The following is a 17,751-nucleotide window of genomic DNA, read 5'->3' as shown; positions in this document are numbered from 1 at the left end:
TCAAACCCAGCGACATTCCTGGCACAGCACTGGGGTTGCTGCTTCCCAGACAGAAACAACTGGAGCAGCCAGGCTGCCTCTGCTCACGGAAGGACTGGAAAATGATTTATGTAAACCTTGGGAAAGGATTTGCCTGGAGCTGCTGATGGATCCCAGGCAAGGTGTGGGGTGTCCATGTGGTGCTGCCTTGGGACAAATCCAAGATTCCCACACATCCATGGCTTTGTTTTTGGGAATGCTCAGCTGGAATTCATTTCCAGAAAAGCCCTGAAGGTTCTTAGACATTTGGAAGTTTTCTAAAACAAGCAAATGTAGCACTTTTCCCAAAATTTGGAGTTGTCTGATAAAAGCAGTGTGAACACAGGACAAGAAATAGGGTGGGTATGATTTCATCTGTATTTCTGTGGGTTGTATTTGTATTTCTGGGGGTTATATCTGTGTCTCTGAGGTTTATTTATTGATAGGATTTCTATTTATGGGGTCTGTATTATTGTATAGACCAGTTGTGATGTGAATTGCTGGCTGATGAGTTCTGCCAGATGTGCTGGTTCTCCACAAACCTGGAAAAGAAACAAACCCCAAGAATTTTGCTGTATGATTTGAGGTTTTAGGCCGAAACCTTGGCCTAAAAGCAGCTGGGGGAGACTTTGCTGTAGAATTCCAACAGCTTTGCTGCTTCTCCAGAAGTTCCTATGGAGCTCCTTAGCTGCTGTGAGTTTGTGAGCAGCCAATTCCACCAGCCTGGTGCCTGGCAAGTGCCTGATCCTCTATCCCAGCCCTGCAGAGCAGTGGCAAAAACAAGGTGAGGAGACAAAAGCACAGCCCCAAAGTGCCAAATCCATCCTATTTTTCTTGGCTTAATTCCAAAAAAATATTTTAATCACGAGCTTCTTTAAGGAATGTTGAAATTTCACTCTCTGATTTCACATTTCTGATGATGAGAAATGTTCTGCCAGCAGGAAAGAAAGCACCAGGAGGGTGTGGAATGCTGCTTCCCTGAGTTTATTGGGCGCTGAGGGGAAAAGCTTCAGTCAGGAAATCAGACTTGTGTAAAATGCTGGGAGTTGGGAAACTGGCATCACCCAAGCTAAAAACATCCAGGGAAAGCTGTTGTATGAATCCTAGAATTGCTGTTCCCAGTGGTAGGTCAAGGATTGTGAAAACCACCCCAAGTCAAACAGAGCAGCCACCCCAGAGCCTCTGTTCCTCATGAATGTGGTGTTCCTGGGAAGGATTTCATTTATCCTGCCACAAACCTGGCTAAAAGGGGAAAAAGGTGAGTTTGGGACAGTTTGGCACAATCCCAGTGAGCAGAGGTGGGACAGAGATGGATCTGCTGGAGAATTTGGTGGCAAAGGACAAAGCCAGGACTTTGTGGTGGGACAGGACAGGGCAGGAATAACACAGGAGCTGTTCCCAAACATGGGGATTCAGCCACAAGGAGCCCCCCTGGCTCTGCAGGTGTGTTTAGGTTTGAGGTGACAGAGAAGATGGAAATTTGGGCTCCACAGCAGCAGAAAGAAAACCCAGCCTCGACCCTGAATGATGGCATTTGGTTTATTGGAGATGTGAGTTAAAAATCAGCATCATTCTAGCCCAAAACATGACAAAAAATTAGTAGGCAAATCTCTCTTAGTGACAGATTAACACTTTGCTCATTATTTTTATCCAAATATATTAGTTTTGTTTACAAACTCTTGAGTAACAGTTAATTAATGACATCAAATCAACTGCTGTATGTTCATCTGAATATATGGAGTAGCAGAGGGTTCAAGCAGAGCTGCAGAACTTGAATCTCGCCGTTGAAGAAGTGAGAAGAATTAATTTTGGCAGAGAACAGATCAGTGAAACCACTGCCACTGACTGACTCACATGGAAGGATGATCCCAGCTCCAGGTCTGGTTGGATCCATATCCACAGAACTGAAGATTTCACTTAAAACTTTGGTCCCTTTTCAGCCAAAGGCCCAGCAGCTGATCCGGATTCTGCCCCGGATCCCTCGTCCAGCCCGCGGCTCTCGGAATCACAGAAATGTTTCACTTTCAGAGGGTGCCCAGGGAGCCACGTCAGGCGCATGTGACAGGAGATGATTTCCTGGAGAAGGGATTTAAACACACAGATTTTATCACCTTGATGAAGTTCATCTCCTGCTGACAGGAGGGGCTGTTCACGAGCAATTCCTTACCTGGGTTGGGATTTCGTGCAGTAGCACAGTGTAGTCAAACTCAATAAAATCATCTTTCCTGATCTGGGCAGGTGTAAAAAAGAAAAGAATTATCAGGAACACAGGTTTATATTAAAATATAACATCTGCTGAGATTTACTGGAGCTCAGGGAAGGTGAGCAGGGCCCCATGGCTGTGGTTCCTGGCTGGAGTGAGATGGGTTTTCCTGGTGGAAAGATGGAATTAGGAGTACTTCCTGCACGGAATGTTTGAAGGCACCAAGAGCTGTCTGGCACTGAAACCAGGTGTGAATCAATTGAATTTAACCCTCAGTTAAATGTGAGAATTACGTGAACCCCTCCTTCAGAGAGATGCTGAACAGCTGAGGAGCCAAACTGGCTCCAGAGGGCTCTGGAAGTGCTGCAGGATGTGCTGCAGGGTGTGCTGCAGGATGTGCTGCAGGATGTGCTGCAGGTGTCAGGTGTGAGGGGGCAGAGGGTGCTGGCTCTCCTGTGGGGCTCTCAGCACCTGCAGGAGCCACTCGTGCAGATCCAGGTAAGGACAATTCTCCCAGCAAAACCTGGACGAAGTGCTGGTGCTGAGGTGGAGCTGCTGGTGAGGAGCAGGCCCTGGGATTTGGGGAATCCCCTGGGAGCAGGGCTCTGTGCTGCCCCTGCCACACTCACCCACTGCCTCACAGACTTCACTTGTGCCAGGGAGTATCTCAAGGTCTCCGTGGACTTCTGCCACATGATGGAGCTGCTGCCAGCCACAGCCAGAGCCCACACTGGCTCCAGGGCAGGCTCAATGTTGCCATAGCTGTCTGCAGGGCGAGGAGAAAGAGAAAATAATATTAATTCTGGCTGGGCAGCAGAAAAATGACAACGCTCAAAGCAGTTTTGCCTGGCACAGCACCATTCCTGGATGGGGCTCTTCCCTCTGATGTGTCACAGGGATAGGAATGATGCTAAACCAGCAGCTCCAGGGAAGTCTAAAGTGTGGCAGAGCTGACACTGCCAACAGAGGGATCCCCAGGATGAGGTGAGACACCCAAAGCCCCACAATAATGGGAGTCCTTACATAGCTGGGAGAAAAGATGGAATTTTTCCAGGATGGAAAAATTGTGTTGGTCATCCTCAGTGAATTTCCAGCCACAGCTGGGCAGGTGTGTGGGTTTGGGCACTTGTTATTCCTGGAGGACAATCTGCACTGACTTCAAAGTTCTGTGGAGCTGCTTTAAAACCCAAACCACCCTCACAGGATGGTGCTGAGTGCCAGTGGTAAATCCAGAGGGGCTTTGTTCTCCCAAAAATCCCTGGGGAGGTGGGGTTGCTTTGACAGCAGGATGGGCTCAGGGTGCTACTGTCAGTAACGTGTTTCCTTCTCAAATGCTTGTGTCCTTCATGCCCTTTGAGATCAAATGAAATACAGGTGGGTATTTGGAGGAATATACCTGGAATGTTGTTTCCAGTTATTGGTTTGCTTTGGTGCCTCATCCTTTGGTAAAGTCTGTTGTCCTCTTCCTGGATTTCCTTCTTCTCTTTGGTGTTGGAGCACTTGATGCTGACAACAGGAGGAGACTTTTTCTTTGGATACAGCACTGTAGCCAGGCAGTTCCCAGCATCTTCCTGTCAAAGGAGAGCTTAAAACTGTTATTTTAATCAAGATTTTATTTACCAGCAACTCACTCTTTGTATGAAGCTGTTCAGGGGTTAGGAAAGTGACAAGAAGGATTTTATTTTCCCTTTTTTCCAGGAAAGAGGTTAAAACCACAAGGCTAAAGGGATTTAACAGAAGGTTTTAATTAATGCTTGTCCTGCTTTCAGGGCATGACAATGCTCTAAGTCATCTTGGAAATATGTTTGTGAGAGCTTAAGAAACAACATTAATTGATAACAGGGACTTCCATTGTGCCAGCCTTGAAACAAAAATAATCTAAGGCTTCGCAGTAAGTTCTGAAAATCATCTGAATTCCACAAAATGTGTGTGAAGGAAGAGGACAGGAAAACGCTGCTGACAGCTGGGACAGAGAGAATGGAGGAGGGGGATGGAATTGGAAAGGACATGGAGCTGTCAACTCCTGATTCCTGTTTTGGGGTGTGGACAGCAGGAATGGGGAATGGGGAGCAGGGATGGGGAGCAAGGAGGGGGAATAGGGAGCAGGGATGGGGAGCAGGGATGAGGAACGGGGAGCAGGGAAGGGGAACAGGGAGCAGGGATGGGGAACGGGGAGCAGGGATGGGGAACGGGGAGCAGGGATGGGGAACGGGGAGCAGGGATGGGGAACGGGGAGCAGGGATGGGGAATGGGGAGGGGGAATGGGGTGCAGGGAGGGGGAATGGGGTGCAGGGATGGGGAATGGGGAGCAGGGATGAGGAATGGGGAGCAGGGAGGGGGAATGGGGAGCAGGGAAGGGGAACAGGGAGCACAGATGGGTAGGGGGCCCACACTGTCCCACTGTCCCCAAGCTTGGGCCACTGCACTGTTCCACTCAGGCCTTTGGCTGCCTCAATGACCCGAGCAAGAATTCAGGATTGAGGCCTGACAGTGACTCAGGTGAGCCTCAGGGCAAAGGCAGGGAGGAGCAGAAAGGTCTTTCCATGGTGGTAGACCCATTTAGGACACAAATGTGCCTGGTCTGGAGCTGCTGGAGTTGATTTAATGCCCAGGGTGAGGAGGAGGAGCAGGAACTCACCCCAGTCCTGTAGTCCACAGTGCTGAACTGCAGGTAATACTTGTGGCCAGACTCTGGGATGTTCTGGAAGAGAGAAGAAGGAGCCAGCAGTGGAATTAAATCCTTCTGTGCTGCAAGGATCCTCTGAGGAGGGAAGGTCCCTTCTAAAATTCCCTGGTTTTGAGTGCAACATCACTGATTTTTAGTCTTCCTTGGTGTTTAAGTACAATTCTGGCAGTTTGCAGGGCCCAAAACAAACTTTTGTGTGTTATTTATCTAACCCTGAGCCTTCCTCTTCCCAGCACACTTTTCCCAGGAAATTTTTAATGGTTTAAGGTGAGAGGAGTTTCATATCCACAGCAGATCCTCAGCTCAGCACCTGCCTGTGGTACCTACTCAGAGCTGCAAAATTACAGGTAAAAAATAGCTTTAGTCACTCTATTTTTATAAAATCTCCTCCTGGAGCTTTAGGATGAGGCAAGTCCAGTGTGAAGCCAAATCTCCCCATGAAAGAGATGCAGGAAACGGAGAGGATGAGCTCAGACCTTTTGATAATTTCTTTCTTCTCTGCATCCTCCTTCTCCCCTTCTGCCCTTTTTGTGTACTGCCTCAAATATCATCCTCAAAGTGACAGTGGGACATGGGCAGAGTAGTGAAAACTGACTTTGAAATGCAGGATGCAATGAAATTAAGTTTCAAAGGGCCTCAACTCATGCAATAACCACATTGAAGTCTAAGATTCTAACTGTTGTAAAGCCACCCAAAAGATGTTACTGCTATGGTTTACAATACCCCTAATCTGATTAAATTTGGGGGTTTTTGCAGTGACCCAGGATTACTCCTGTATGTTATCAGTCCCTGTAATGTAATCCAGTGATCCAGGATCAATCCTGCAGGTGAGAGAAGCTGCAATAGTCAGCAGGACTTTTAAAAGAGCACAGAATTCTGGGTTTTGGAGCAGAGATTCCCTCCTGATTTGCAAGAACTTCCCCATAGTACTGCTAGTAGGTACTACCACCCTACTACTGCTGCCTAGACAGCTTTCAAATGATGCTACACAGCTAAAACAAACTTTTATTCTGGTGTGAACACCTGAGGCTTCCTGAGCTCACCAGGGAGAAGGGAGAAGCTCCATTTGACATGAAATAATTGTACAAAAGTCTTTGTAGTCCCCAAGGAAAACTTTAATTTCCACTATTTTTCCCACTCTCATCCCAAAATGCCATTACCCAATCCCGGAGTGTGAGCTGAGCAGATGTCTGGCAAGCCCCAGGGAAGCAGCCAAAGATAAAAGTGTCCAAAAGGAGCAGAAAACAAGTGAGTAATTCATTTTTCCACTCAATATCTGGGTCACGGGATTCTTTTACTTCTGGGCTCCAAAGTACTGCAACTTTCCTGACAGATTTTTAGTCCTGGGAAGACCAAAAGAGCAATTTCAGAGCAACTTCACTGTAGGTCCCCAAGGAAGCAGTTTCCAGTCAGTTTCCAATCGGTTTCCATCAGTTTCCACTTCCCTCACTCCCCATGGGCAGGGAAAGGGAGGATTCCTCTCTCCCCGTGCCCTGAGGAAGTTCCCATCTCTTCCCCTCTGTTTTCCCAGCAGGATTTTTCCCCTGGGATCAGTTTTTGCCTGGATCACTGAGCAGGGAGAAGCTGGGAAAAGGAGTCAGAGCTGCTCCTGCCACAGATTCTGCCTTTCCCACCAAACATGGGGCTCTGACTGTTAGAAATTACTAGAACCTTTTTAATTGACTTCTAATATTAGGGAGCAGAGCTGTGGTGTTGCACTGTTTGTGTCCAGGTGAGGCTGTGAAATGTCCACCTGGATATTTGAAAATTGGATTTTCTAGTCCAATTTGAGCAAATGTTGCACGAGGTCACCTGGCTCCTCCCTTTCCCCTACTCTTAAATTAGGATTTCCAGGACAGTTTGGGATGGGGAACTGCACCCAAAAGCTTCCCTTTAAATTCTGGGATCTTCAGCTGGCAAAAACTAATGCTTCATTATCAAAAGTGTATTTTAAAGTGCAGGACAACAACTCCAGGAGCTGCTGTTTCCTAGAAGCTCCTCACTCAAGAGAAAAGAAGGGACAACAAAAATATCTGCATCCAACAGCAAGGTAAGGATTATTCCAGGTTTGGTATTTTGTTGACAGGAAAGAAAGTCTCATTTTACCTGAACCTGAAAGATTTTTCTCCTCTAAGAGAGTTCCCAGTCCTGTTTCCAATTACCAGTTTCACCAGCTCATGGGCTAAAAAAGTTACTATTAAATTACAATGCTTGTTATTAAATTTCATTAAAAATTATCCTGATTTTAAAAAATCCACTAATAGAGTAACCAATAGGAAATTAGCCCACTTTCAAAAGTAATTAAAAACCAGACAAACCTAAAAAAAACCCACCAAAAAACACCAATCCAAACATTTCTGCCTCTTGCCTTCACGAAATACAACAAATTCCTTCCAGGAAATTCTTTTCATTTTTTTCCAGGGGAGGACAGGAAAGAAGGAAGTGCCCACTTTTAGTGCATTTCTCCTCTTGTTTTCACAGAGTGTGCAAAAAAAAAAAAGAAAAAAAAAAAGGGGAAATAAACTGCAGAAAGTGATTCCAGGGAGCTCCTACAGCACACTGTGAGGAAATAAGGAACAATTTCACTTCTCTATAATGAGGCAATTATTTCCCTTCCTCTATCAGAGGCAGGTGGCTGATAAAGTGTGGAAAAACCCCTTTCCCTCCCCACAAATATTTAATTATTCTTCAGCCAGGCACAGGTGTTTATATATGGAAATATTTACATGTAGACATATGCAAAGTGCCCAGGAAATACAGAAGGAGCACGTGTGTGCTTTTGGAGAGCATAAAATAACACAGAGAATTCCTGTCATAGGTGTTTGTAGCAATTTCACAGGAAAACTTAAATATCCCATGGACACACTCCATGCTCAGCACTCAGTGATCTCTGTAATACAAGGGCTGCATTAATTAGTGCATCTGAAGGATTTCTGGCTGGTTTGGAATATCTTTTTTGAACAGGAGGGATTTAACACTACACCCTCTGACTCAGTTTTAGGAGTTGTACAGGACGAGTGGTGGAAGATCTCCAGATCCTGGAAAGGATCCAGTGGAATCCAACGCTGCCTTTGGCACCTCAGACTGGGAAGGCAGAACAAGCAGCCCTTGCTGTGGGGAGCTGCCCAGCAGAATCCAGGATCCAGAATTTGTTGTTCTGGGAAGGCAGAACAAGCAGCCCTTGCTGTGGGGAGCTGCCCAGCAGAATCCAGGATCCAGAATTTGTTGTTCTGGGAAGGCAGAACAAGCAGCCCTTGCTCTCAGGAGCTGCCCAGCAGCGGGAGCACAGGGCTGGATTTAAATCCCATCCCTCAGCTCTCCAGGAAGGTGATGCATTCCTTCCAGGATCTACAGCCCGGGACAAACATTCCCCAGAAGTTTTTGCCTGATCCTGTACTTTCAGAAACTGAATAAGCTGTAAAAAACCCCCCAAACCTGGAGGAGAAGGGCTGTACCCCAAGCACCACCTCGAGCATCCCTGGCAAGCTCCCCATGACGAGAAGGCTCTGTCCCCATAGCTGCTCCTCTCTGGGACTCTTGTCCCGTTCTGTCACCTCAATTCGACGAGATTTGTGGAAGATTAAGGTGTGTTTTCTGCTGGGAACTGCATCGCCTTTAGCTGAAGCTCATGGTATGAGGGAAGGATGCGGGACAGCAGCTCCTGAGGAGAGCCTGGGGTCTCACGAGGGACTGTGGGACAGCGGTCCCTGAGGACACCCGGGTGTCCCTGAGGATGGCACAGATGGACAGCGGTCCCTGAGGACACCCGGCTGTCCCTGAGGATGGCACAGATGGACAGCGGTCCCTGAGGACACCCGGGTGTCCCTGAGGATGGCACAGATGGACAGCGGTCCCTGAGGACACCCGGCTGTCCCTGAGGATGGCACAGATGGACAGCGGTCCCTGAGGACACCCGGGTGTCCCTGAGGATGGGGCAGCTGCTCTGGAGGGACGCGGGAAGGCGCCCGCTGCCCAGCGTGGGAACGCGCTAAGCTCACTTATATATATAGCAACACTAATGTTATAATTACTGTTAATTACACATTCCCAGCGTCTCTTGACACCCCGCCGGCTCCCCGCTCACCTTCAGCGTAGCCTTGCGGACCTGCCTGAGCGTCCGGAGCCCGCCGAGGGATCCCGCCTGGAAGTTGTGGTACAGCAGGGCCACCCTCGCCGCCGCCACGGCCGAGCGGCTGCTGGGCTCCAGCTGCTGCACGGCAAGAGCGGGGCTGCCACGGGGAAAGACGAAGGCGAGGAGCAGCAGGAAGGCGGGCGGTGAGGCTCGGAGCCCCGGCATGGTGCGGGCAGCGGCGGGCACTGGGGCGGGTTCGGCCCCGCTCCCGTACAAATAGCGGGGCCCGGCCCGCTGCTCCCGCCCGCCCTCCGCCCGCTGGCAGCGCCCGCCGGAGAGCCCGGCCCGGCGGCGACTCCCCTTCCCTCATCAGCCCTCCCACCCCGGGGCTTCCACGGGCCGGGGGCTGAGGGGAGCTGCGGGCTGAGAGGAGCCGAGGGGCTTGAAGGGAGCCGGGACGTTATGGGGACCCGGAGATTTAAAGATGCTGGGGGGATTTGAGGGGAGACAAGGGGATTTGAGAGGAGCCCGGGTATTGAGGGGGGAGCCAGGGGGGTTTGAGGGGCTCTCAGGGGAGCCAGGGGGGTTTGAGGGGCTCTGAGGGGAGCCAGGGGGATTTGAGGGGCTCTGAGGGGAGCCAGAGCGGTTGCAGGGGCTCTGAGGGGAGCCAGGGGGATTTGAGGGGCTCTGAGGGGAGCCAGAGGGGTTTGAGGGGCTCTGAGGGGAGCCAGGGGGATTTGAGGGGCTCTGAGGGGACCAAGGGGGATTTGAGGGGCTCTGAGGGGAGCCAGGGGGATTTGAGGGGCTCTGAGGGGAGCCAGGGGGATTTGAGGGGCTCTTAGGGGACCAAGGGGGATTTGAGGGGCTCTGAGAGGAGCCAGGGGGATTTGAGGGGCTCTTAGGGGACCAAGGGGGATTTGAGGGGCTCTCAGGGGACTCAGGGGAAGCTGAGGTGTGTCGGGTACTGAGGGGAGCCAAGGGCACTTGATGAGAACCAGGGGTTCTGAGATGAACCAGGTGGATTTGAGGGGGACTGAGGATTTGGGGAGCAGCCAGGGGACTTCAGAGAGACCAGGGATTTTAAGGGGAGCCAGAGGGAATCAAAGGGAGTCAGAGGAGCTTGAGGGGGACCAGGGGTTCTGGGGGGGTCAGAGGGGTTTGAGGGGTGCCGGGGTCCTCAGGGAAGCCAGGGGGACTCAGGGGGGACCAGGGGTTCTGAGTGGAGATGAGGGGTTCTGGGGGTACCCGAGGAGGGCTGGGAGCCACAGGGATTTGAAAGATGCTAGAACTCAAGCAGGACCGGGGGTTCTGAGGGGAGCCAGGGACATTGAGGGTCACAGGATTTGTGTGAAGGGAGCCTGCAGCTCGAGGCAGATGTGTAATCCTGACACTGATCAGAGCAAACACAGGGAATGGCTGGAAAAACGCAGTTAGCTCCTTCTCAGCGTTACCACAACTCAACACCTCCCAAAACTCCAGAGCCTCGCTCAGACCGTGACACACTTTGCCTGGGACACAGGTGAAATACTCCAAATATAATGCACAAGAAGCATTAATCTCTGGAATAAATCTGACTTAGTGAAGTTTTTGGAACCAGTACAGTCATGTCTTGGTAATGTTAAGAAAATCGTCAGAGAAAGCAGCCAGATTCCCTTAAAATGAATTTTGGGACATAAGTGGGCTTGTTGCCTTGCTCCTCCTGGAAGCATCTCTTTTGGAGATACTGGATGTGGTAAAATGTAAAAGGCTGCAGCACTTCCTGTGTTAAAAACGCTGATTTTTAATGACCTGCTGTATTACCATCTGAGCAGACGGGTTTGTATGTGCAGCTGGGAATCTGTTTTTGTGCTCTGCATGAATATTGGGGCAGGTTTCTGGGCTGGGCCTCAGAGAAGTAAATCAAAACTAAATCAAAACTCTGGTTAAGGCCTCAAACTGTCTCCTGTGGAGCTTTAAGTCTCTCTTTATTACTGGAATGCTTTTTCACAGAACTGAAAGTTCAGTATTTCTGAGGCTTTCCTAAGTGAGGGAAAGAATTATTACAGTAAAGGTCTATCATTCTTTATTACAGTTTTTTTTTATGCCACCCAGCTCATTTTCCTGAATTTGTTCATTATGATTTTCCCTCCTGAAATAGATTCTGTAATTAACAGTTTGTATCTTTACATTCACGTTTCTCACAGGCCAGGCTGGAGGGGGCTTGGAGCAACCTGGACTAGTGGAAGATGTCCCTGCCTGGTGTCAAGGTTAGCTGGAGGATGATTTTTATCTTGTTGGGATGTGTGCCACGTTCGTCTCCAATATTTTTCTGGAAGAAATCAAACTTTTCTGGTTTATCCTCGCCGCGGTGACAGCGCTGATGTCCCTTTCAGACTGCAATCCGCAGGCTGATTGCCCTCGGCTGGCACTGGCGGGGTTTGGGCAGTGCCAGCTGTGTCCTGCTGTCCCCTTCCTGCCCTTCCAGCAACACCCTGGGCGTGGGATGAGCGCCGAGGATGCCGTGGGAGCGCAGGAAGCGCAGATCCGTGGCAAGGCGAGGTGGAGCGGGGATGGGCGCTGAGGAGATTTGTGTTCAGGATGTCGGGCAGGGTGGGAGCGGCTTCTCCTGCTCGCACTGCTCAGGGAAGGAGTGAGACCCACCCCGCGCAGGGCTCGCACACTCACAGCTTCCACGCCTTTGACTGTGGGGCTGTTTCTAAAAAAGAAGTGAAAGCCTCTAAATTGTCACAAAAAGCCTGCCAGGCTCAGAGCGCAGCCCTGAGACGCTGCCCCCATGCCTGACTTTGGATGCACTTCCTTTTCCCTCGCCTTCTCCTCCTTTTCCTGCTGTCCCAGTGACAGGGCAGTTTCCTTCCTCCCGAGAGCAAGCAGGAGGCTGTGAGTAAGCGAGAGTCGGTGTGACAAGGGCACTGAACCCCCGTGACAAAGCAGAGACTATCCCAGGGCAGTTTCCTACACTTCTGCAGAGATCATGCGCTGTTGTTCTGAATTTACAAAACAATTTGACTTGGGGAAAAACAGAAGCTCAGATGCTGAACAGGTCCAGGTCAATGCTGGGGGATGTTTGTAAATGTGTACAAACACGAGGGTTTGTGCTTCCACAACATTTAGGAAATATATTTGTTTTAAGCTCCGAGGGTTTTGGACCCTCAAAAGCTGGAAGTGCATCCTCTGCAGTGTGAGAGCTGAACCAAAGGAGCTGCAGTGAATTACCTGGCCTGAAGGGATGTATCATTGCTGGAGTGAGGGGGGCACCAGGGTGATCAAAGGGACGGAGCAGCTCTGCTGGGAGGAAAGGCTGGAGAATTGGGATTGCTCAGCCTGGAGAAGCTTTGGGGTGACCTCACTGTGGCCTCATCTGAAGGGGCTGCAAGAAGGATGGAGGGGGACTATTGACAAGAGAAGGAGGGACAGGACACAGGGAATTGCTTCCCAGTGTCAGAGGACAGGGATGGATGGGATATTGGGCAGGAATTCCTGGCTGGCAGGGTGGGCAGTGCCTGGCACAGGCTGCCCAGAGCAGCTGTGGCTGCCCCTGGATCCCTGGCAGTGCCCAAGGCCAGGCTGGACATTGGGGCTTGAATCTACCTGGGACAGTGAGAGGTGTCCCTGTCATGGCAGGGGTGGGATGGGGTGGGATTTAAGGTCCTTTCCAACCCAAACCATTCCATAATTCCATGATTCTGTATATTCTGGTTAATCAGAACGTGGTTCAGGGAGGTTTTGTCCTTTACAGTATTTTTCCCTCTCATCCCACACAATTTGCTCCAGCCCCAGAGAGGATGGTGCGGTGTCAGTTCCATCTCCCAGAGCCTCTCTCCTTCTCCCCTTCTCCGTTCTCCTTTAGGAACCAGGACATTCTGGGAAGCTTCCCAAGGTGGTTTGCTGCACACTTTTGTCACAGCTGACTTGGACCCTTTGGAACTGGAAACAAGGCTTGGTTCAGGCGGTGCCTCTAAAAAGCATTCTGAGGTTTGCATTGTCCTTTTTCATACATCAAGTTCTTGTTTAGAGGGCAATTTTTCTGAATTTGTTTCGTATTTGGAGGCTTTTGCTATATCCCCTGTGCACCCCAGACCTCACTGGCTCACAATCATTACCAGCTGACTGTAATTTAATACAGTGAATTTGGACAAAATTCACTTTATTTGGTTGTGCAACTTTTCCAGTTTTAACTTCACCATCTTGCTGTAGTTAAGAACAAGTTCTGATATTTGATTTTATCTGATGTGGGATTTATTCTCAATAATTAATCTCAAGAATTTATTTTCAATTAGCCTCCAGGTATTTTGCTGGGTAAATCAAGAATTGGTCACCTTTTAATACATTTCTGGGCTGACTTACCTACAGGAATAAAATATGGGTATTGCTTTAGTGTGGCTCATTTTTTCCAGGAAAATTTGGGTTTGAAGGCTTCTGATTATTTTTAAATCAGGGATAGGATTTATTTTTTTATTTTATTATTTTGTGTATTCTTATGCTGGGTTTGAAACGTATGCCAAGATCCCATACAATTGAAATAGCATCAGGAGGTTTCAGAGCTCTCTTAGCTGCTGTTCCTGCTTTTCCAGTGAATTATCCATCAGCACTTCTGCTCCTGCTGCTTGGAGGCTCCTCCAGCCTGAAGGTTGATGGTGTAAAGTCACCTTCAGTGCCCCATTTCATTCGATTTGGTGTTTTTACTGATATATTGATTTATGTTGAGTCAATAATTTTGCAGTGTCGGACATTCCCACACAGAAAAGTCCCCTTGTGAGCCCAGTGAAACAGAGAAGCACAGAAACTCCCAAGCACGTGAGCATTTACAGGATCCTCTTTTATTGCACTTCCCCAAATGCTGTTTTGCAAGGAAATGGGAATAAATCTGCCATGACCTAATCCCAGGAAAGTGAAAGGACATGGATTATAAACAGGGAGTCAATCACTGCAGATGATCACTGTGATTCTGACATTGGAGAGTCACAGAGCATTTGGCAAACCTCTTTTGGATCATTTCATTCTGGAGCTGCTATGAAACAGAGAAACCTCTCCAGACAAACAAATCCCTTCCATGCCCAGTGAGATCCCATCACCCAGAGCCAGGAATAAACAGGGGCAGTAAATAATCCCTGTTAATAACCTGAAATCATCCTGCTGCCTCGGGAAACTGTAACAAATGCATGTGGGATCATGCTCAGGCCTGTTTAAAAACAAACAGTAATTAAAGCAGCCCTTTGGAGCTGAGCTGCTGAGGGGAATATTTGCTTTTTGGAGTGCTTGATGGCTGTCACAGGGGAGCTCAGCTGGGATGTTTGGTTGTTGGGCAGCTCTTGCAGCTGTTCTGTCTCTCCAGAGATGTTTGGGCAGATCCCTAAAAGATGGGAATCTGAAATGAAGCCTCTAAAGCATGGTTCAAATGGAATTCCTGGCAGATCATGGATGTAGAGGCACAACCCCTCACCCCATAAATCTTTAATTTGTTTGAGGCTAACATTTACTTACCTGATAGCAATAAAAATCCCCTTGTAATGCTGACTTTTTGACACTGATTCTGTCAAGATTCAGTGCATGTCCCTGTGAAACGAGGGTTGCGACAGCACAGCACCTTGGGAGGTGTTTTGGTTGCACAATGTTTGGAGAAGGCATTAAATATTTGCACAACAAGGGGGTGATGGCTCAGGGATGTTTGAAATAAGGTGAGGACAGGAGAGGGATTCTCACCGAAATTCCTCAGTGTTGTCTCACCTCTCTGCAAGGTGAGAGTGAGCCCTCAGAGAGGAAGCAATTTTCCATGTCCTGCTCACTGGGTCCCCCTCTCTGTCCCCTCTCTGTCCCCTCTCTGTCCCCTCTCTGTCCCCTCTCTGTCCCCTCTCTGTCCCCTCTCTGTCCCCTCTCTGTCCCCTCTCTGTCCCTTTGCAGTGCCCTTTTCCAGGAGCTGGGATGCTGAGCTCTGGGGTTCTTTTCATCAAAAGCCAAAAGGGACAGAAACCCCTGTGGGGACAGCCCTGCACTGACACTGCTCTGGGCACACCTCAAAGGTGATCCTGACATTCTTTATTTCATCATTTTTAGCATCTCTTAGACAAAAACACAAAAACATTCCTCATTGAGACCTTTCTTGAGTAATAGGGATGTTATGTGGAGTGGAAAACAAGTGGAATTTATTGTTTATTCTGTTCTAAGAATTTGTGTTGCAAAGATTTAATTAACTTAAATGTGGCATTTTTTCTTCACATATGAATTTTGTACTCAGGTTTTTTAAAGCTTTGCTCAAAGTTACACACTTATAGCCTGTATTTATGTCAGTAGATACATTAATTACTCATGGAATTATTCATTGAACTTGATAGTGTGGGGATCTTTTCTTAATGCCTTAATGATTCTGGGATTCTATCACTCAATTTTCAGCCCTCCCTATAGAATGTGTGGTGACAATTTGCAGGTTTTTAGTTTTACTCTTCTGCAGGATTCCCAGTAACCAGGTGACTGAAGCAGATTGAGCACCCTGACAGCAGGAAATGCAGCTTACTCTTCAGGAACCCCTACAGTTATTTCAAAGAACAAATCAAAATCCACACTGTGGTTTGTTTGTATTGCAAAGTTCATATTTGATTATTGTAGGCACCACTTTGGGGACTTTAAAATCAACTAGGATTACATTTTAACCTGAGTATTAGATGGACATGGAATTAAAACATCAGAGCAGCTATGTCCAGTTCTTTAAGTAGTTAATGTATAGAAAATCTCATTTCCATACTGATGAACGGTTTGGTTTCTCTCACCTCTCACTGATCAGTGAATTATCTCACAATAATCTTGTTTGCTTGGTTGTGATTAGCAATAACTCCTCCTTTGTTCTTTTCTGCATCACTGTGTGTTCCCAGAACTTGTGAGAAAACGATCTTTTTCCCCTGGATTAGTCACGGTGTTTTGACAAACCTGGCCTTGTTTCCTCATGAAATGTATCGGCACCACTGTGTTTATTTCTCCAGTCTTAACCAGCAGGAGGATGGGGGAGTCCAGCTGAACATTTAGATGAAAAAATCTGGTGAAATTAGAGTTTTTACAAAGTTCAGTGTGGTGCTCTTCATGAGTATTGCAGTGCCTGACCAGTGTTTATCCTGTAAAAACTCCAAGGGACAGGCGGGAGCTGTGAGCTCAGCGTGGCTTTGATCCAGTCATCAACTGCCCAAAGGACTTCCAAACATTCTGAGCTCAAGGAACAGTTTGTGAGGAGCAGGAGAGGGGCACAGTCATTCCCAGCAGCTTGAATTCCACTTGGAGGGACTACAAGGAGAAAGCTCTTCCACCCCTGGGGAAGGGGAGGGAGGTTGTGTGATCAAACACATCAACAACCCCATCCCAGAGAGGGAGTGACCGTGGCTGTGCTCACCATTCCTGTGTTCCACTGGGAAAATGGATCAGAAATGCTGGAATGGGCACTAATGTTCAGTGGTTTTCCTGTAGATTGAGAGTTTGTAGGAGAAAAAGCGAATGAAAATTGGGAAAGTTTCATGTCTAAATGTCTGTTTAATGTCTAAATGGTGGTTCTGGCTTGGCAAACGAGCCTTGGGTACCTCCAAATGTTCACAGAATCATAGAGTTCCAGAATGGATGGGTTGGAAGGGACTTTAAATCTCTCATTCCAACCCCTGCCATGGGCAGGGACACTTTCCACTATCCCAGGCTGCTCCAGCCTGGCCTGGCACACTTCCAGGGACCCAGGGGCAGCCACAGCTTCTCTGGGAATTCCATCCCAGCTCCTCCCCACCCTCCCAGGGAGGGATTTGGGTTATAACATTTGGGTTTGGCTAAGAATATAAAACCATGGCCAGGATGGGTTTGTTAATTTTATTTTTTTTTTTTTTCCAAAGTAAAAAATGCCTTCAAAGCTGTGGGATTTTATTCTTTCTGGTATTGGTGCTATAGAATGTGCTGAACTATTTGTATGGATGAAATGAATAAAATTATCCCAGATCAAAGAATTTGCTGCCAACTAAAAGCCTGGTGCTATAATTTTTTATTAAGTATAGATCTCTTTAGATTGGCCATGTGTTCACAAGCAACACAGTGCTACATCCATATAAATTATAAATAAATATGTGTATATAGTGAGAGAGGTGTAGCCCATGATTGAAGTGATACTGTGGCTGAATCCCTGATACCATCCACCTTTCCCTCTGAAAGGATTTCTAATTGAGTATTTAATTGTCCAAACAAATACAGAAAGTTTAAGGGAAATTCTTACATACAGGAAAAAGGGAGAACTTTCCCTTTTTTCTGTGTAAGCTGTTGCAGAGTTTCTCTGCAGAAAGCTCCAACCTGTATTGACATTTTGGTTTCCTTTTTTTCCCTTAATCCTGGCTGCTCTCGATTCCAGAGGAGAACAATGGGAGGGGAGTGAGTGCTGAGGGTATTTAAAACACAATCATGGGAAATGCTCCCATCACCACAGAGCCCTTTTCCTTCCCCTGGCAAATCCTCTGGCCGTGCTGCAGCCTCTGGATGCACGAGCCTGTTCCCTAAGGGAATACAACATGGAAAACTCTTGTATTGCAGTGGCAGCATCGGAAGGGCACAAGGGGACCCCATCCAAGGCCCCAGATCCACCTTCCTGGTGCATTCAGAAGGTGCTGCTGGGGGAGTTACACTGATTTAACACCTCAAAAGGTCAGAGATTTATTTTTAATTAATTATTTTTCCCAGGCTTCTTAAATCTAATGATCAACTGTCCATATTTGTAGTGATTGCAAGGTTTGAAAGGCAGCAGAGTAAATCTGGTGTAGGTATAAA

General features: G+C 48.0%; 1 protein-coding gene and 1 long non-coding RNA gene across 4 annotated transcripts in view; one reads left to right on the top strand and one right to left on the bottom strand.

Moving 5' to 3' along the window:
- Nucleotides 1–1,543: 1,543 nt before the first annotated feature.
- Nucleotides 1,544–9,315, bottom strand: LOC111933280 (ovocalyxin-32-like). The gene is made up of 6 exons (XM_023932756.2): nt 8,992–9,315; nt 4,860–4,922; nt 3,618–3,792; nt 2,851–2,987; nt 2,186–2,248; nt 1,544–2,094 (listed from the first exon to the last, which is right to left on the bottom strand). Exons 1-6 carry the CDS (start codon nt 9,202–9,204, stop codon nt 1,936–1,938), a joined length of 810 nt encoding a protein of 269 aa, XP_023788524.2. The 5' UTR covers nt 9,205–9,315; the 3' UTR covers nt 1,544–1,935.
- The window catches only part of LOC147651384 (uncharacterized), an 18,426-nt gene continuing 7,440 nt past the window's right edge, over nt 6,766–17,751 (top strand). Inside the window, exons 1-6 of one of the 3 annotated variants that reach the window (XR_015274505.1) lie at nt 6,766–6,957; nt 7,903–8,492; nt 8,959–9,182; nt 11,163–11,225; nt 12,827–12,951; nt 17,518–17,628. This is a non-coding gene — a long non-coding RNA (uncharacterized LOC147651384). Of the gene's footprint in view, nt 6,958–7,902; nt 8,493–8,958; nt 9,183–10,377; nt 10,499–11,162; nt 11,226–12,826; nt 12,952–14,877; nt 14,997–17,517; nt 17,629–17,751 lie in introns of those variants that run through there. The other 2 variants (XR_015274503.1, XR_015274504.1) reach the window with 2 other exon arrangements.

The sequence above is a fragment of the Cyanistes caeruleus genome, chromosome 10 (assembly GCF_971803275.1).
Source record: "Cyanistes caeruleus chromosome 10, bCyaCae1.hap1.1, whole genome shotgun sequence".
NCBI classification, from domain to species: domain Eukaryota; kingdom Metazoa; phylum Chordata; class Aves; order Passeriformes; family Paridae; genus Cyanistes; species Cyanistes caeruleus.
This window is presented reverse-complemented; position numbering and strand designations above follow the sequence as displayed.